Source organism: Taurulus bubalis (genome assembly GCF_910589615.1).
Source record: "Taurulus bubalis genome assembly, chromosome: 16".
Lineage (NCBI taxonomy): Eukaryota > Metazoa > Chordata > Actinopteri > Perciformes > Cottidae > Taurulus > Taurulus bubalis.
In genome coordinates this window covers 1,574,130-1,594,956 of record NC_136604.1, presented here as the reverse complement: position 1 = coordinate 1,594,956, position 20,827 = coordinate 1,574,130, and the positions used below count along the sequence as shown (strand labels likewise).

The window sequence follows — 20,827 nt, the reverse complement described above, 5'->3', positions numbered from 1 at the left end:
GCTCACCGTTGCTGTGTCTACGTTGTATAGAGCAAACATGTCGCTTTGGATAAAAGCGTCAGGGAATGTAATGTAATATGAATAATCGCTCTACACAGCCTTTGAGTCATTGAGGGTCCAACGAGTCAGAAAGAGAGGAGGTGATGAAGGTTAACTTCACTTCATGATGGTGGAGGTGAGTGCTACTGGGCGGTGGTCATTCAGACTGAGGGCTTCAGTCTTTTTGGGGACAGAAGGCAATGGTGAACTTTTTTTTAAAATCGGGGGACTGCAAATTGGAGCAGTGAGTAGTTGAAGACATCTGCTGATCAAGTTGATCTAAACACAGCAGCTCGACCAGGGATGCCGTCTGGGGTAAGGAAGGGTGTGTTACCACCGCGCTTGGGATATTGGTAATATCTTGACAGGGCTTTCCTCAGGTTGCCGTTGATGTCTTAGTCCAGAAGATAACTCCAAACAGCTTGGCTTGGTTGGAAACTCCCCCAAGAGATAACACATACAGCACAAGGTGTTCTAGATTAGGAGAACAGTGAGAACATGATCTCCACATCTGAGCATCACTGGTTGTTGATTGTGAAGACAACTCACCCTATTTTATTGTCTATTGGTTGATGGAATGACAGCATGCTTGTTTTACACACATTAAGCTCCAAATTCATGATTGTGACTTTTCTGTCCCTTTAAGATACTATCTGCTCTATTTGGCGACATGGTGAGATCAGACCAGGTGGACAGAGGAACCTGTAGCATATGAAGAGGAATCAGATGTACGCCACATGGGGTACAGTGACCTAAGCACAAGATGGTGTCATGGGCATACCCTGTAAAAACCCTTATCAAAGGCATATAAGGCAAGAAAGAATTTGTGAATTCTGACCAGAGGACCAGCATTGTATTAAACATATTCAAATGTACATGTCAGATTTGATGCATTTCTAATTCTATGGTACCTACAACATAAAGTTGGCAATCTCAAATAATTAAATTAGCATAAATGTCTGCTAAGTCACTGTCTATTGCTGAAGGAGGTAAAACAATGGTGATTGAGACAATGGCCAACTGATGAAAGTATTGCAATATTTATATACTTGCAGTTTTAAAAACTGGGTCTCTGTGGTGATTGTGATTTTCCCAGTTTGTAAAAATAGGATGTTAGCATGGAAATTTGGACACAGTCGAAAACTCCAGACTTTGTTTACAATTTAAAATTCCAAATCAAACAGGACTGAAATCTTAAGTATTGCCACTTTAACGCCAGAAGAGTCACAATATACCAAGAAAGATCAAATCAATATATTGGTTGATTAAGAGAAAGTCCATCAGTGGACATTGAAAAACAGCTTAAATGTTTCATCAGTGTCACAGTGAAAAGTACAGGATATAGATTCAGAATTATCCAAAAAAAAACAAAGAAACTGAATCTTCAACAGATCATACAGATGTTTCATGCACTCACCCATCAATAGTACATTTACTGAACATGCACAGAATTCTATGGATATATTTTGTTAAATAGCGGTTTTGCAAAAGTAGTAAAGACACATTACAGCTTGTATTATGTGAATCTCACCAACACTTTAAAGGGAAAACATTATACTTTCCCAGAGTTCATTTTGATCCAATTATACTTTGTCAAAATGAACAAATGGTAAACATGTCCTGTCATCACTTCAAAGGCGCTGAGCATTGTGTATATTGTGAAAAGCTTAGGAATTATACTGAAGAATCCACGATACGTATGATACGTCAGGATGTTTTAGAAGATGGTTTAGTGATGCAAACAGAGTAAAGCCAACCCACTGATACAAAGTGAAACGTAATACTAATTAATAACTAATAATACATGTTTTAAAACAAAACCTGAAACATTTATCAGGAAAGTAAAGAAATAAAGAAGTAAAGAAGCTTCTGAAATTGTGGAAGAAACACATGAATAAAAGGATGAGGTGTAAAAGGGAGATAGGGTCAGATGGCATGGTCCACTAAGATAGGGAGTGTCCTCTTAGTCCGCTGTTGGACACACACTCAGACCCTTTTGAAGCTAAATATGCAACTTTTCACACTGTATAGAGATTGCAATCAAGCTTCTTTAGCAGAATGAGAATCCGCAACATCTGTCATGTGACACCAGAAATGCTACTTGCCAAATGTGCTCATGCCTGAAACAATAGTGAAGGGGAGTCGGTGAAAACCTTTACTTTTACAAATATGAACACGGGGAGGGATGATAATGGATAACATTAAATGAATAGAGGGGAGGACAGCAAGCACCTCAAGTTCACTTTTAACAGATCACATGGCTGCTGTTAACCAATCATTCTGGGGCTGACCCTCTGATAGTATCTGGAATCTGCTGTGTTCATCATCTCTTATCACTATCACATGTCACTCCTGTCCTTTTTGATAACTGTTCAAAACATAGTCTGTGCATTGGTACTATCATATTTGTATTGTCATGCATTACATGAAGCTCAAGTGGAAGTTCAGTCAGGAAGACACTCTTTACACTCATTCATAATCTCAGTCTCTATTTCTCCCAGCGATTACTCCATCAGCTGATCGTGTACGTTCAATTTACCAACCAGAAGCTCTGCAGTTTCCTTGTAAGCCAATCACATCGGTAATTATGTTGATAGTACGTGTTTTATCATTTTGTTGAAGTAAATAAAACAAAAATCGGCTAGCTCATAAAAATGTCCCGATGAAGGCATTAAAAGTACTATCACTTTGCAAAACATGTTGTAATACAAACAGACTGTCACAGTGTGAGGGTTGTCTTGTCTTGGGTTTTTGTCTCGTAACTTCCTTTTATTTTGAAGCCTGACTCTCCTCTCGTTTCAGGTCACTTGCCCTTCCTCATGTGTCACCGGTCTGATTGTCTCCTCTGATCCCTGAGTGGTCCCACCTGTTCCACATTACCCTCATGTGCTTATAGTCTGCGTCTTCCCTCTGTCCTGTGCCAAAGTGCTTGTCCTGGTCCATGCACCAAAGCCCGCGTCCACAGCCCAAGATAGATTTTGCCCAAGAGTTTTGTGCGTAAGTGTTTTTGTTCTGTTTTTTTCCCCTCCTTCGAGAGCGCTTTATGTTTGAAGGATTAGTGAGAGAGTTGTTTTGGATCAAAGGAAACAAAGTGCGCCGGTACGAATATCCCCTGCATCTGGGTCCTCCTTTTAGACCAGGCCTGACATTACACTTTGGCCAGTATGGACCCAGCAGGGATAGAACAACTCACGGCAGCCCTGCGATCCCAAGAAGACCGGCTCTCCCGTCAGGAGGAGTTCCAGACCGCCATGGCGTCCCAGATGGGCCTTCTCTCCTCACAACATCAGGTCCTGCACGATCATCTGCTGTAGACGGCTACAGCCCAGGAGCCTCCAGTAGTAGTGGTTGAGACGCCCGTGAGGCCTGCCCTGACTGTGCCGGCCGCCGGGGCAGGATGTAAGTTAGCCCCACCAGCGCAATTCTCCGGAGAACTAGATTTATGTAAGACCTTCCTTATAGACTGTTCCATACACTATGAACTAAACCTCCATGCATTTCCCACTGACCGATCCAAGATTGCGTTTATGATTTCCCACCTTGCCGGAAGAGCCAAAGCATGGGCCTTGGCAGAGTGGGCCCGGGGTTCGCCAGCGTGCAGATCCTTCGCAGAGTTTGAAGAGGCGCTGCAGAAGACCTTCGACCCGGTAACGACCGACCGGGAAAAGGCTCAGGAGCTGAGTGGGTTGAAACAGGGCGGCGACTCCGTATGTGACTACGCCATCCGTTTCCGCTCGTTGTCAGCGGAAAGTGGCTGGAATACTACGGCCTTGTACGACGTGTTCCTGAAGGGGCTGGCAGCTCCTATCCAAGACCTTCTGGTTCCCTTGGACCTACCCACAGATCTCGACTCACTCATCGCACTCGCAATCCGGACGGACAACCGAACCCGCCAACTCAGGCGCCAACGCTTCACAAGACCCACAACGATGGAGAGACCCCTACGCACGCAAGCACCAGGATGGACGACCGCCCGTCAATCACCCCCAGAGCAGCGTCATTGTCCCCCTCCAGGGGGAGAGGAGGAGCCCATGCAGCTAGGGAGAGCCCGACTAACACCCGAGGAGCGACAGAGACGTCTACAGGAGAGTCGCTGCTTTTACTGCGGTGAACCCAGTCATCTTGTTGCCAACTGTCCTGTCAAAAGGGCCATGGTGGTGAGTGAATTCAACACCTCAGGCATCACCTCTCGTACTCTCACGACGGTCCAGGTAATCCACCACACCACCATGGAACTCAAGGCGCTCATAGACTCGGGGGCTGATGAAAGCTTGATGGGTTGGGAACTAGCAGGACAGCTGGGCCTTAACACAGAACTTTTAGCTAAGCCCATCAGAGCTAAAGCCCTTAATGGACAGGAACTTTTTACAATCACACATATCACAGCACCGCTCAAACTGTGCATTAACAATCACCAGGAGAACAATCGCTTCTATGTATTCAAGTCACCTTCACAGACTCTAATTTTGGGACAGCCATGGTTATCTCGTCACAATCCCCATATAAATTGGAGAACAGGAGAGATCCTGGGCTGGGGAGGGGACTGTGAGCGACTGTCTGATCCGCTTGGGGCAGGAGCAGGAAGTCACAGGCATTAATTTGATCTCTGTTAATCCCGCTGCAGATCCCAAGTACCCGGACCTGAGCTCCGTGCCTTCCCGCTACCACCACCTCAAGGAGGTTTTTAAGAAAGCCAAAGCCCTATCACTCCCTCCACACCGACCCTATGACTGTGCCATTGAGCTGATTCCAGGCTCAACCATCCCCAAAGACCGCCTGTATGCGGTTTCTGGGCCAGAGTGGGGGGCCATGCGGGAATACATTGAAACCTCCCTGAAAGCGAGGCTGATTCGCCCCTCGTCATCGCCAGCTGGAGCCGGTTTCTTCTTTGTAGGCAAGAAGGATGGCTCCCTCAGACCTTGCATTGACTACAGCCCACTCAATGACATAACTATAAAGAACCGCTACCCCCTCCCCCTTATGTCATCTGTGTTTGACCAGCTCCAACAGGCCAAGATCTTCACCAAGTTGGATCTTCGCAATGCCTATCACTTGGTGCGGATAAGGGAGGGTGACGAATGGAAGACCGGGTTTAATACACCTAGTGGGCATTATGAGTACAAAGTCATGCCTTTTGGCCTCACAAATGCTCCTGCCGTGTTCCAGGCCATGATTAATGATGTGCTAAGAGACTTTCTTGACCATTTTGTGTATGTCTATCTGGATGACATACTTATCTACTCCCCTGACCTGCATACACACCAGGACCATGTGACTCAGGTATTGAAAAGACTGCTAGAAAATAAACTCTATGTCAAAGCAGAAAAGAGTGAATTCCATGGCGACACTGTCTCCTTCCTGGGCTTCATCGTAGCCCCTGGAAGAGTGCAGATGGACCCGGCTAAAATTTGCGCTGTGGTCGATTGGCCTACACCTGATAGCCGCAAAAAGGTTCAGCAGTTCCTTGGGTTTGCTAACTTTTACAGGCGGTTTATCAGAGGCTTTAGCGCAATAGCTGCTCCTCTCCATGCTCTCACCTCCACACTGGTGCAGTTCCACTGGTCTCCAGAAGCTGATGCTGCCTTTCGTATCCTCAAGCATCGCTTCACCTCGGCCCCCATCCTCACTCTGCCAGACCCTCGACGACAGTTTGTGGTAGAGGTGGACGCCTCCAACGAAGGGGTCGGGGCCATCCTCTCCCAGCGGTCAGAGCAGGATGGTAAGGTGCATCCTTGTGCCTTCCTGTCACGGCGGCTATCCAAGGCGGAGCGGAACTACGACGTTGGTAACCGGGAGTTGCTGGCGGTCAAACTCGCGCTTGAGGAGTGGAGGCACTGGCTCGAGGCGGCTGACCATCCGTTCATTGTCTGGACTGATCGTAAGAATCTAGAATACATCAAGAAAGCCAAAAGACTCAATTCTCGCCAGGCCAGGTGGGCGCTATTTTTTTTTTAACCGATTCTCCTTTTCTCTCTCATACAGGCCGGGGTCCCGAAACGTCAAGCCAGACGCCCTGTCTCGTCTCTTCGACCCCGAGCCTGTTGCCAAGGACCCAGAAACGATCCTCCCACGTACCTGTGTGGTTGGAGCACTGACTTGGCAGATAGAAAATGAGGCTTAGCAGGCTAATGGTGAGGCTCTGTCACCTAGTGGGTGCCCAGAGAACTGCTTGTTTGTCCCGGTTGATTTGCGCCCACAGGTGATCCACTGGGCCCACACCTCACTGCTTTCCTGCCATCCGGGAGTTCGAAGAACGATGTTCGCTATCGCCCGGAGGTTCTGGTGGCCCTCCATGGAGCCGGAGGTCCGGGAGTACGTAGAGGCATGTTCGGTCTGTGCTCGAAACAAGACGTCCTCCGGGTCACGCATGGGTCTCTTGCAGCCACTTCCCATCCCCTCCAGATCATGGTCTGACATCTCAGTGGATTTCGTCACAGGGCTTCCGGTAGTGCGCCGGTACGAATATCCCCTGCATCTGGGTCCTCCTTTTAGACCAGGCCTGACACAGACACTAACATTTGTCTATTTTCAGTCTGCCTTGAGACTACGGCCTGACTCTGCTATGAATGGACCTGCTCCGTCAATACGGCATGTACAGGAAGTGCTGAGGGCAGCGAATGTTTATTTGAGAGCTGAATCAGCAGAGTGGAGTCAGACCTGTGGAGCGGTCAGGTTCCTAGTGCTGAACCATATCTGAGGGGCCTTTACAGCATGAGGGGCCCCAGAGGGGTCAGCATGCATCAGTCACCAGCCGCTCTGCTGAAGGTTGTCAGAAATAACTGGCTTGGGTTTATCACACTGTTTAAGGCTGTAATGCTTCCATGCTCATGACCGGCAATTAGTTGGTAAAAGCTGAGTAGAGAGTAAGAATATGGCTCTTTCCTGGAGGTAGTTTGGGCCAGTGTAGACCAGTGAGAATCAAAATGAGTCTCAAGCCGCTATTCACTGCCTCTCGTCACCATCAGCAACACATTCATGTCAGTGTCAAACATTCTGCTGGCTTTTAAGACAAAGATCTAGCTCCAGGAGGTACCTTTGGCTAACAATAGTGGTTTGCATGTTGGGGGTCTGTGGTTACACTGGTCCTTTGTGTATATGTTATTAAGGAGTGTTTTCTTTAGGCATGCTGAAAGTACATTTAAAGTAACCTGAAGGAGCTAAGTGGATAATGTGCTTATTCTGGGTCTGTCAGAATCTACATCATAGAAATACAGAGATTAGAGGAAAAAGAAGGACGAGTAGTTAAATAACAAAGAAATGGAATTCCTGATGAATTATGTGTTCAGCCTGATTCTGAGCAACATACTTGTACCATCGCTACGTTGCTGTTTGAGGTGATGAACACAGACTGCACACATTGTCCAGCGGTCGACTTGGTCTGAATAACGCAACGGGACCACTGCTCCCTTGAAGAACAGTGCTGCCAATACTGTTCACAAATCTGCATAACAGAGAACAGCAAAGTTGAGCTCTGCAGGGATTTAGTTGGGATCCGCTGATAACCATAATTTCAGTCTGAGTCCATAAGTGACCATGAGTCGTTGGGCAGGATTTTAAAAAGCCTCGTCTGTCCCACAGAGAAAAGTTGCATATTGTAGCTGGGCCTACAGAAAACACCTTCAACAGTCAAACAACCAACAATTCTCCTGTTCGGCTCACAAGATCTACTGAATTTGTCAGAATTAAAATAGTTCTGAACTCCCAAAATTAGTAACTTTCAAAGATTGAGATAGCTCAATAATTATGAAACTGCAGTCAGCTAAACAAATGTACCTTCTAAAAGAACGATAAGAAGTCTGCTTTGATCTCTTTATCCGGTTCTGACTGGTTTTATCCTCCCAGCATCCCATCAACAAGTCAGAATCAATATTGACTCTTCTACATGTTACTGGAAAAAGTATAAAATTGCTGTGAGGCATTCCTGAGTAATTCCTTTTCTCCACTAATGATTCTTAATTCACACTTGGCCTGATTGTCTGCCGGTACTTGGTCCAAAATGTACACGGGGCTAAAGTGTGTGTATGTATGTATGTATGTATATATGTATGTATATATATATATATATATATATATATATATATATATATATATATATATATATAAACGGCACACAGTCTGAGAGCTTTGGTCAAATGTCTGACTGTTGATGTTTGTTGACTTTTGCCACACAGCTGAATGTTGTCCTGGGCTGCAAATGTCCAAAGTAAGATCTTAGTATACTATTATTAAACATGTAACATACTGCAAGTCAACTGGATAGCAAAGATGCTAACTCTAAAGGAGAAAATATGTAAACTGCAAGCACAACATTAAAGTTATTAGTAACAACTCTTTCCTTCTCCTGCAGAATGGAAACATGAAGGTTGGATGATCATGTTTCATTTATGAGAACACAGGGAAAAAGCTCTTTTATTGGTTTCTTTAAGCGAGACAATGTAACTTTTGACATTAGAAACATCACTTTGTTCTCTTACATTGAAACGTTTTTTAATTAATTTCACTTAGCGATATTGCTGTTACAGTTTGTATGACCAGTAACTTATGGTGGCTAATGTTAGCTAAAGTAGTAAAACACAGGTAGATACACCTGTAATTGACATTCCAACCCTGTCTCCTACAAAAGTATGTCCCCATACAACTAAACTGCATCCTCAATCACCCTTTGATTTAAGAGTGTGTTCTTTGATGTGAGATTGTGGTGAGGAATACTCCCAGTGTCAGTGAATGCACTGTGAAGTGATGTATAGGCTGGCTCCTCCCCGACCAATTCCACAATCAAGGCCAGATTCTAAAAGGCACCTGTTGGCCTAGCCTCATGCTTTGGTAGTGCTTGTGTTGCAGGTATCTATTGGAAATGATCAGTTGCCAAACAGAATGCTGATCTTGTTCAAATGCACCCTCAGTTGCACTCTTTTCTTTGTCTGGCATGGATAAGTTGGTTGGAAATATTGTTTAAGATCTCCGTTGTTGTCCCGCCTCCCATGAGTGATTCCATGTATCGATACCCTATATGAGCGGTGGTTAGAGTCCCAACATTCATTTGTATTATTTTGCAGCATGAAGTCTTGTCGTTCACTTCCAAGTGTAAACGGAATCTCCTCATGTAGAAATGAGCTACGTTCAGTCAAGGCTGGCCAGGTTTTTGAGTTAAGGTCTGGGTATTAGCTGATTCTCACTAGCATGTGGAGGCTAACATTACCCGTAACTTTCTCCCTTCCCTACAGACTAACCGGCAGGAGACGGGTGGAGCTATTATAGAAGAAGAAAAGAGCACAAGGGCAGTACGCTGGTGTATAAATACATGTATATCAAAGTTGGTAAAGCAATATAATAGAGCCTTTGTGGGTGGGAGTGACTGAACCAGGTGAAAGAGTAACCGCCCGTCAGGGACACTAGTAAAGTGGTTGCGACCGCAACGAGGCCGGGAGCATGTCATTGGTCAACGATACTTCTGCCATTCTATTGGTTGTGGAATTTTGATCGTCTTACTGAACAAAACCATCGTGTTTCACACAAAAGCAGCCAGAGTATGACGAGTAAGGTTGAACCTGAGCGCCTGAAATCTGTGAAAGCAATAATACATGTGTGTGCAAGCGTACAGCTGGAGCAGAAACATTACATGACAAAGTCCCAGGGCTCCATTGTCGTTGTCTCTTATTGGCCTTCAGATCCCCATCTAGCGTCAGTATTGACGTGGCAGGGGACAGTGTCAGTTTCCACTCATTGCATATAGTGCCCTTTCAAAATAAACTTCTGTATTTACAAGAAGTTATGGTTCCAGCAACAAAACCACTTAGTTATGTTTCGGAAAGCACCCAGTGATAAATAACTCATGTCAACATTTACAGGATAGCAGTGTCCTGCTCTGGTCCTCCTCCCTCTCGCCCTGTAAGGACTATCTTCCGCTTTAAAACACATCAGTTTCTCTGAATTTTTAAAAATGAAGCAGGAGGGTTTACATTTGAGTTTGCATTCTAAATAATAAGCAATACAATCACTACTGTTCCTTAAAGCCAAAGCATTAGTCTGTAGAACACTCAATTACTAACTCAGCCGATAGCTGCAGCTCCAGAGGTTACACAAGAAGAACCCTCTTCTGGTTCTGGATGCAGTGTCTGTCTGTCTGTCTCCTGCTGTTTATTGGATTTAAGAAGTTTACGCGCTAGTAACCCCATCACAGCTCGTTACACAAGATTGTGTTACATTTGGTTAGTCCCCATTCATACTTTAGAGATATTCAGCACATGAACAAATTAATCTTTATCAACAAAGTAGTTCTCCCCTCACTGGTGACGGATGGTGAATGCTCACTGTACCAGCCGCGTCCGACTGAGCCTGAAGCTGGTCAGAATGATGCTGAGCCCATCTGTACTGAAATGCCTTGAACACTGATGCGCTGTCTTGTGTACATATGGAGCGTTTGAACAGTGGTGAGACCACGGTACTCCCTCTTGGCGTCGCAAGGTAATCTCAGAGCGTGAACGGAGGCGTTTTATACTCTGAGCTGTGAGCTGCAGGACTCTCCAAAATGCCAGAGGGTATACAAACAAAATGAGTAGTGAGGAATCAAAAGACAACGTGTGCAACCCAGAGATATGAACTCAGACTGTAGGTGTATCTGTCAAAAACCAATCTACACAGTGCTGAGGAAGGATCTTAATTATCTGCAAACTCATTGCTCATATTCATGGACGACTTTAGTGTCTTTGTACATGCCCTGTGAAGAAAGTCAAGAAATAAACGGATTATAAAGAAGCCAAGACTGAATATCCTGTAAACTATTAGATTTTGCTGCAAAATACGTACTAAAATTAAGATTTCCTGTTTCTAAAGCATAAACAAACTGGCCTTCTTGGTATAATCCCTAGACAGTGATCGCTCCAAATTCATAAGGTGCAAGACCAAGCCCCGTGCCAGCTGTGATGACATCATCGTCTGGCTGAGCGCCTCGTTGGCTTCACTACGACGAGTACAAACTAAACTTTAGCTTGGGAAAAAAAGTGACCAAACTACACAGTCAGTGAATTTGAAACTATCCTGAATAAAGTGATTCATACTTTCCAGAGCAACTTTGTTTGTTTGAACCTACCACGCTGTACGGTATTGCTAAGGCAACTATCTCCCACAAGACAACGCATGCAACAACAGAAAGTCATTTCAAATTCATTCACTGGTTAGGAACTGACTGTCTGTGATGTGTGGCTTTGATACCGTATTGTTTAAGTCAGCAGAAGACTCAATCCTAACCACCTCAGGTACAGGTCATTGCAGGCTAGCTGTGTGGGACATTTCAGTCAACAGAATCGATGGTATTGGTAAAAAAAATGGACTATTTGGCAAGTCACAAAGGCCCCGCTGTCTCAAACATTACCAACAATTGTATAGGATAAATCTGCCACCCTTATCAATGTAGAAAGTTTGATAGGCTAAGCAGCAGTAACTAAACTGGGGCGGAGCCTAGCAAGGGCTGATTGGCCACAGTTCAGCAAAAGGTACATGGGCTCGCTTTAAAGACCAATTATTTGTCTTGCCATTTTAGGTTGAACTGAGGAGCATGGAAAGTATAGGACAGATATAATTAATGAGGGACAAAACAGAACTTGAACAAAGCACCTTGCAGGATTCAAATGTTGAGAGATCTCCATATATATTTGTCTTTTAAATGAAGGCCAGCCACAGCATGGTCATGGCCATCAGCAGCAGCCCCGACAGAAAGAAAGACATCCTGGAAGGCTTGAGCCTGGCTGGGTTTAGCTCACATGGGTTAACCAAGCTCCTCCCCTCATCTGGCACATTGATAGGCACCTCTAGAGCGTGCCCATGAGCTTGTTCTTCATCATCTTCCTCCTCATCATTCTCATCAACCCAACCAACCTCACTGTCCTCATCGTCCTCCAGCAGGCAGTCATGTCTGTACGGCGGTGGTCCCACTGGTTCTGGGGACAAACTACATGCTCTTACCTTGAGTCCAAACAGAGTCTGCCTCCCTCGCTGTGCTCAGCAGCGGCAGACCAAGAGAGACAGATAACAATGAACAGACAAGTGGGATATGGTCAACTGACAGGAGAAGGAAAGAGGACAGAAGGATGAGGGGATGCTGTAGGGAAGGTACATGAATGGGAGGCTCTGGAGGGTGTAGCATGGTTTACAAGATGTCACCCACAACCTCGAAGTTAAATTGTTTGTGGCGTTGTCTGACAGAAGATTGTTAACATGAACAGACAGGTTTGGCAAGCCTTAATAGCAAGACTTATCTAAGTATGCTCCCACTCAAATAATAACTTCTTCTGTGCAGGGCTCTATTTTCATAGTTACATGATTAATACAACAGAAAGGGGATTTTCAGGAAATACTTCTTGCCTTAAAATGCACCAAAGAGACAGTTCAGAAGTACATGACTTTAAGGGAAATTATGGTTTGTATCTATTTTTAATCTTTTTCTTGTAGCTTCCTTTCTACCATAAAGCTCCCCAAAGTATTAGCCAGAAAATTGCATGGGCTGAAGGGCAAGAAACATCAGCTGATCAGACAAGTTGTTAACAAGGCAGAATCTATAAACAACTGCATTGATAGGTCAAACAGAAAGGGTCATGCTGCGTTCACACCAAAAGCGTTGAGAAGTAGATTATATGCAAAGTCAATGCACAGACGCGAATGGTTGTGAACAACGCGAATGACGTGAATAACGTAGCAGGAATGACGTGAATGACGCGTTGTGAAAAATTTGCCTCATTTGCGGCAGTTGAAATTTTCCAACAAAATGTGCGTGTGGCAAATCAGCGTTGAGATGCTCGTCGTCACCGTCCTGCCGCTGCTGAATCAAGCTGCTGCTGGACCGCCTGAAGGAGCGCTGGAAGCGGCGTCATTCAGACGCTGTTCCTAGAGCTCACGAATAATATTATGAACTAAGACACCATGGCATCTGATGTTCCCACGTTTGTGGAATTTCCACAACAAGTATAAAGCAGAACTAGCGGTTATTTCAATGGCGGAAATGATAACTGTTTTTACAGAGATAAGCAAAGGAGATAAGTCACGGTCAAGTTTCCGGTGCGAATGAAGTTAATGACGCGAATTAACCACATATTGTCGAGCGAATATTCACAATGCTTTTGGTGTAAACGCAGCATTAGTGACGTTGCCCTGTTCCTAGGCCTCACCCATTCATTTGCTGAGTTAGTAATTGTAAAAAACTGGAATTATCCTTTGGCTAATGTTTTTTACATGCAGCAGAAACTGATGTTTTCAACCTCATCTCTCATGCATTTTCTTTTTACTAGATCTGCTCTTTTTGGATGGTATCACTGACGAAGAACATTGTCTTTCCTTGGCTCGTTGGTCAAATGATGACTTAACATACGAGAGGAAGAAAGGCTATAGAGAGGATCCTTTGAGCTGGACTGCTTTAGCAGAGGTATTCTGTTACTAGCCAGTTAGGTAGCCAACTCCTAGCTATAGCTGGTTGGTAATATTAACTGTCTTTAGAAGCCGACAGATTGTTAGTTGTGTTATGATGACACCATCCAATTTGCCAGAAGGATGCATTTTCAACAGTTAAAAACGTTTAATGCATGCAACAGCTTCAAGGCACTGCAATGTACAGGCGATGCAGATTCAAGCAAAGCTGCAGTGGCTACAGGTGGTTCCATCTGATCAGAAATATCATACACCTTTCATTCCGGGAGTCACACAATTGTATGGGTACATTCAAGAAACTCCATTCCCTAAACCCCTCTTACCCCTTACTTTTTGCCTGGGACACGTAGCTTTAGCTTTGTGCATCCTCACATGGCACTGAGTGAGCATGATACTGTAAACATCAAATGCATATTGAAGAACCTTTTGCAGGGTTCTCAATTTTCTGTTCTTGAGTCAGCCAAAAAACATTTAAAGCAAGAGGATAATTTGAACAAACTCACCGTTAAAGTTAATTCGGTAGTTTGCTAGAGCTGATAATATCTATAAAAATCTACCTATACTTGTCTTTTCAGACAGCAAAATCTATAGTCATGACTAAATGTGAAAATCATACTTTGGCCTCTGTGTGAAATCAAGGATTACATTTTCAGGACGCAATTGCTGAAAGTGGCGAATCTGCATGTAATGATTGTAAACTGCGAGCAGAGCTGTGGAGAGCTTGACCGGGGAGCAGCAGTAACGGGGGGATGGGGCTTAGCGAAGCATGGATTACTATGGCTATTTATAAGAATGTAATCATAATATATATCTACTGTAAAGAAGCAAGGGAAGATTTTCAGATGGAGGACTATTAACTGATGTATTATTGGCAGCATAAAACACAGGATATCAAATGTTCATGAAACATTCAAACCCAATCAATATTTTGAGTATGAGTACTAGCTGAGTTACTCTGACAGGACTGTGTAGTTTGAAAAAGATGACAGGAGGGATCTATCAGGCTACACCTTGGACAAAGCAGCGGCGTCAGAAGGGGAAGGAAGGAAGGAGGGGAAGAAGAGAGCACTGAGGGTTTATAACTACATCTGCTCATGATGGCAAGGGGAAAGGCTTCCTCTGGCAGATACAGTGCTAAAAAGCCAGTGCATGGTATGTTGGCACTGCAGCGTCTTAACTGCCAAAAGGAAGGAAGAAATACAGAAAGCCTTTACAATGCACCAACAGGCTGTCTATTTTCTTGGCTTCCTAGATGACAGGAACTCTGAAGAGCTTGCCGTGAAACGTGTTTTTAGGTAATGGTGCACTGCACACAATGGGCTGCTGGGGATGTGGGACTGCACACGAGGCAAGATCTGTGTTTAGACAGATAGGAACCTAACAGCTCAGGGGAAACCAGGGAGAAACCGGTGCATGGTGATGCAATGGAGACTATTCTTCCATCTTATGTGTCATCATCATTCCTAGCATTAAGCAATAATGTGAAATTACAAAAAATATGCCTTAGGCTTTCAGCAAAAAAGTGCTGTTGTGGCCTGAAAAAAAAGCAATATGTGATTATTGTGCAGGACCTCATGTCTGGAATAGAAACTGTGCCTTTAAGTTCTGGGGAGAGGACAGCTGAGAGTCAGAGGGAAACTCCGGCAGATTGGAGGTCTGAGATCCACTCTGACCTTCAGTGTCATTGTCTGAACACGCAGGAAGGTTGTGGGGAAGAGGATGGAGTTGGTGGGGATTTGGCTGGAGAAACCGGCCCAGACTTTAAAGGGGAAGGGAAAGAAGATGAGGACAGAGACACAGAATAACACATACAGACATCCAGGGAGGGACAGATAGAGGGCGGATTGGAGGGTGAGACAGATGAGGAGGGGAGGAGGAGGGTCAGTGCTCTGGCCACTAATCATTATGCTTTAGCTTTACTCTTCTTGTATTCTTTTCTCTTCAGTATTTCACTGATCATATCATGCAAATACATAGCAGGATTAATCCAGCATTGGCAGACCAAGCAAGATGACAAAGCTTGCAGCAGCGATACAAAGAGCGAAGGCAGTAAGGTGGCAGCGTCAGGGCCAGAGGGAAGGGATCCAGGACCCAAGGTGGCAGTATGCTTCAAACTAAGTGGCTGTCGGATTGTTGAACAGTGCTACAACACCTTTGTGATGCGGTCTGTCTGCATCACACTGACAACCCGTCCACTTCACAAAGCCATTGGACAGATCAACATTTTATTCATTACAAGCTTCTTTTTCAATTCTCACAGGACTATTTCACAGCCGAGTACATCACAAACCCCGTGTGTACGTCTCATCCCATCGTGTCCTTCTCTGTGGCTGAAAGCTTTACACCAAATAATGTTGTGCATGACACAAACTCATTGGTTTGGAGCATACTGGACCCTTTAAACCCCCTAGGATGCGGCCAAGCCCAGTCTGGTAAAGGTGGCCTCGGCCTCCAGGTGCCATTCCTTATTGCTCAGAGAGAAACGCTGGACAGCGTTGATCTACTGCAGCGGGACAGAAAGCTGCAGAAGCAAGTTGACCTCAAACACACCACCAACTACTCTGCACAGGTCTGTGGACAAGTGTCTTGTTCCTCTGTAACTGCAGCTCCAGTCATGCTAAAGCAGTGCAATGATATGGAGAAAGCCAACAGCACCCCCCAGTGGAGGATCAGTGTAGTTCTAGATGATGAAGTGCATTGTGGATATCTGCAGTGTTCATGGACATCAATATATGCATGTTTGTTCCTACACAAATGTATGTGTCTTGTCATTAAAATCCTACAATGCAAGTTTCTACACATTTAGTGGGACTATACAGTACAAGGCTCTCATATTTAGTTGGGGACCTGTCAGGACCCTGGGGTCAAATTTGAATACCTTTAATATTCCATTTGATATTATGTTTACATAAGCTAAATGTGTGTTTAAAGGCCCACATCTGCTTGTGTGGGGCATCAGTGAACCGCTTGGTCTTTACACAGCAGACGTTCTGACTAACAGATGCTACTAATGACATTACCGATGGCTCTGTTCTCTACGTGAGTTATGACGGGTGGCAGTAAGCCAGCAGGCCCAAAAGCAGGACGCTGAAAAATAAGCAGCTGAATGGAATTTATTGATTTGATTAAATACCTGTGATATAACATAATTTCCATGAACAGGCCTATTGTAGAAGGTTTTGGGGGAATGTACTCGACTTGTTGAGAGGCTTTAATCAAATGTTCACAAACGCCTTACAGACCAGTAAACCGGTGGGTGAGTGCTCTTGGTCCTATTGAGTTGATGCACTCATTGTAAGTGGCTTTGGGCAAAAGCATCTACACAATGATCATAATTAATGAGTCATAGAGCTCATTATTATTTCCTAAAGATACATCGCTGACGAAGTATGAAAAACAGGAGGCTCATTTACCAACACTGCTTTGAAGGCTCTCTATTTCAATCGGTATCTTTAGGGTGTCCATACTATTGTCTACAAAAGTATAACATCATGGAAAATACAGTTTTTATGGACAAATTGAACCAATTCACTGTTTAAGTTATGGTTCACATTATACAAAGCAAGCTACTCAGGAAGAAATCTGCAGGATTTTTCTTAAAACAAATCTTTGTCAAAGAAAAGAAAAGGAGAGAATCTGTGAGCAGCGTATTAAACCCAGTGAAGAGATGAAGACGTGAGGTTCAGGGGAGCTGTGCATGAATAAAACTGTGTGGGGAGTGCCAGAATATACCTTTATACTCTTCTGGAATATGCATAGCGCATTCCATATAACATGGGGAATTATCATTATTTAAAAAAACATATTTAAGTAAAACAACACAAATGTATAATTGTCATACCAATGAATTGACAACACACACTAATAACAGGTGTTAAATGTATTGTTTCCTGCTACTAGAGGACCGTTTTAAAAACATAAACTGTGGACTTGATGTCTAATAATCACTGAAGCTACTATTAGTAGTGAATAAACTAAAGTTGACTAGCAGAGCGTGTTCAGGTTTACTGCGCTGCCTTTACTTCAGTCTTCACTGCATGGGACTATGATGACCCTCTTATATGTTATAGAGTCAGGCGAGACAAATGACAGTTTGATCTCCAGTCAAGGAGTGTGTGTGTATGGTCTGACGCACACATTGCATGACATGACGTCTACTGGAGCGTGGCTCTGCTCCCAGCTGTCTGGACTCACCGCTGGTTGCAGCTGGCCGTTGATGCTCGCCGTGCGGAAAGGCGAGTTGGTGGACAGACGCTTGTCCCACTCACTGGGCCGAGGCTCCGGCACCGACTCCATGAAACTCCTTTTCAGCTCACTAATACTCGTGTGGTGACGCATGATCCCCGTCTGGGTCTTATCCAGGTCCTTCAACAAGAAGGTACCAGTCAGAATAGGTAGATTAAAGGGAAACAGATGAGTAGCAGGATGGAACAAATGAATGAATAAGACGTGAAGAACAGCCGGAATAGGAAGTGAAAATAAAATAAACATCTGTATGGTTAAAGAAAGATGACAAATGGATAGAAAATGATGAATCACACAGATTGGAAAATTAAGTTTTAAGAACTCTCTGCCACCCTTCAATATGTTGACGATGTGGCTCTGTGTTCTCCTGTGTTGAGCCCGTCTACTCTCACAGGCATGCTGAGGTCATGGAGGAAGACTTTGTTTAGACCGCCATGAGAGGAGTCGTCATCCGTCTCCTGTGGTCTGGGATCTATGTTTCAGCCCAGCAGCAGAGTATACAGCTATTTCTAAATCTTCCTGGTCTGGGTCATGATAACACGAATGAAGCACAGAGGAAGTCTCCTGATAGCGGAGAGGCACCAGCTGGCTGGCTCTCTTGAGGCTTTCATCAAGACCAAGAGGTGTTGAATGACAGGCGGACCAAACCAAAGCAAGGAAGGTGAACGGCCACGAAGGAACAGGAGAGTCGTCTGTACACTGAATATTGCAAGCTCCCAAAAATGGGAGTTCATGAAATAATGAGGCTGAAGCTATTTATGTAAAATCACAACATTATATACATTTTGTTCTGCTGTTTCCAAGGTCAAGTATCATCACCCTTTAGTTAAGATCAGCTGAAGTTTCTTTCCAGTTGTATTTGACATGTTTAAGTTCACCTGTTTGATAAGGAGCATGGTATTAATATGAGGTAGCATTCCCTTGGTCATTCATCTATGTGAACGACCTGAGAATACAGTGATCATGTGAGGTAAAAGGTTGATGAGTATTAGGCAATAATGAAGAGGTCTAAAGCATTAGATGTTGAGAATCAGCCAGCGTACATGGAGGCCTCCTGAACTACGTGCTGTGAGGAGGATGGTTGGACTGGCGAAGGAATCTCCAAGGATTAGTGGAGTCTTGTGGTTTGAATGTCACCAAATGTCACTAAAGCTAGTTTACTAAACGTTGCTGGGACCATCAGAGGGTTATGAGGTCAGATGAGACAAAAAATAACAGTAAATAAAGTTAATATTGGCCACAACAGAGGTGGGTTTGGGGTAGACAGAATACAGAATAGAAAGAAGCACCTCAGTGAAGTGGTGGTCGGTATGGACATCTTGTGAGAATGCACAGAACAGCTCATGTTACGGCAGGTGAAATCATCTGCTGGTTTCATGTGCATAGACACCAATTGTCCATTCCTTGTTCAAACAATGAGAATGGAAAGTCAAATGGAATCCTTTTCTTGGACACTGACTGAAACGGCTCATTGACCACATGGTCATCACAGTCCACATAAATACTGTGTGGGACGAGCTGAAGAGGGTCCACAAGCATCGCCCTCTGAACCTGAAGGATCTGGATGGAGGGCTGGTCTCAGATCCTGGGTCACGTGTTCACCCCCCTACCATGCATTAAAGGGGACGTGACCTTGGCAAAGGGAGGCTGCAATAACTGAGGCCTGGAGATCTTGAAGAAACAACGTTGGATGTTTGCATTCAGTGTGCAGACTTCCTCCTTTTTACCTCATGGAATTATAACCATGAAAGCATTCTTATTCTTTCCTTCATGATCAAACATTTTAACAAGGATGCAATGCTCTGAAGCTAAGCTAGGTTAAACATGTCCTGGAGCTGCTAACTGTTGTTTTATTCTTGTGAATTCATGTGAAAGAGCAGTTGGGTAGTGCCCACCAAGTAGTGGGGAAACTATTTAAAACACTGCTTCATAAGAAGAAGCAGGCTGAGGTGGTACCAAGAGCCCAGCTGTAGTTTAGATGTAAAACCCAAACTGAGCGGCTCTGTGGAGCGGCAGAGATTAATAACAATATTAACAATACTCCCTGAGGGTTTGTCACATTGAGGGTCCCTTTTTACCCATGGGGCCCTTTGATTCATGGGAACATCTATTCATAAATCACAACAGGGCTTCACTGTCATATGTTCAAGCTGTCCCTCTCTGAGAGGATCAGCAGCACAGAGGCACGATCACAGGTACAGCATTGTTAGAGAGTTCTGTTCATGAAGACAATACAATGAAGGTCCATGAAGACCGATGACGAACATCCACAGTCTGTTAGTGACATCACTGAGACATAGATGACTGGGAAAGGTGGTTTGTTTTCTAATGGTCTGTCTTTTGGATCCTTTTCAGAGCTGACATTTGACTCAAAGCAGGCAGAATGAATGTTGGCTGCATTCCATTTAGAGGAGCCAGGATGCTGCCTCACTGACAGGGCTTACTAGGAAACCTAATGGGATGAATGGTTTTACACCTGTGCTTCTCCTGCTTTGACAAGACAGATGTGGCCCTGAAAAGGATCCATACATGGAGGCCGAGCAGCAGACGAGCTACTAAAGGTACTCTGAATCAGCACACGCTCACATCCTACAACACATGACGAGCTCCGCTGGTAAAGGTTGATTCATTGGTCAGGTCAAGGTGTTGTCCAGGGCTTCACTAGCATACATGTGAACATCTTCTCATACATAGGGACTAACCGGTAGCACCAGAGGGTTCCCTGCTGGGAGGTGGTCGTGACAAGTCCTTCAGACTTACAGGAAACAGGAAAAGGAAGAGCTCCCTTTGACGGCTTTACGGCCTGCTATCAGTTTGTCAAAGAGCTGAACTCTGAAGTCCAAATGAAGCTCTAGCACAAGTTCAGTGTGGAGACTAGACATGTTTAGGCCCGAACTTTAGATCTCATCCATGTGCCATCAACTCCACCCTCACATGCTCTCATGCTCAATCATGACAGCATCTCCCTCCCCTTCTCTTGTAGAGTCTAAACACTTCATCACCGGTTCAGAAGGAACAGGTGTCTTTTCTTCATCCACTGGCAGGATTCAACAGGGTGGCTTTTTAATAAAACGTGAATCAACTTTCAAAACAGGAAAACAAACCAATGAGGCTCTTTCTGTCTCTC

The 20,827-nt window shown here is 44.5% G+C and overlaps 1 protein-coding gene across 1 annotated transcript in view; it reads right to left on the bottom strand.

The window, feature by feature from the left end:
* The window catches only part of epb41a (erythrocyte membrane protein band 4.1a), a gene marked incomplete at both ends in the record, with an annotated part of 45,919 nt that overhangs the window by 7,000 nt on the left and 18,092 nt on the right, over nucleotides 1-20,827 (bottom strand). The window contains one exon of the mRNA XM_079231995.1: nucleotides 17,650-17,820. Coding sequence (XP_079088121.1) covers nucleotides 17,650-17,820 — 171 coding nt within the window. The remainder of the gene's footprint in view (nucleotides 1-17,649; nucleotides 17,821-20,827) is intronic.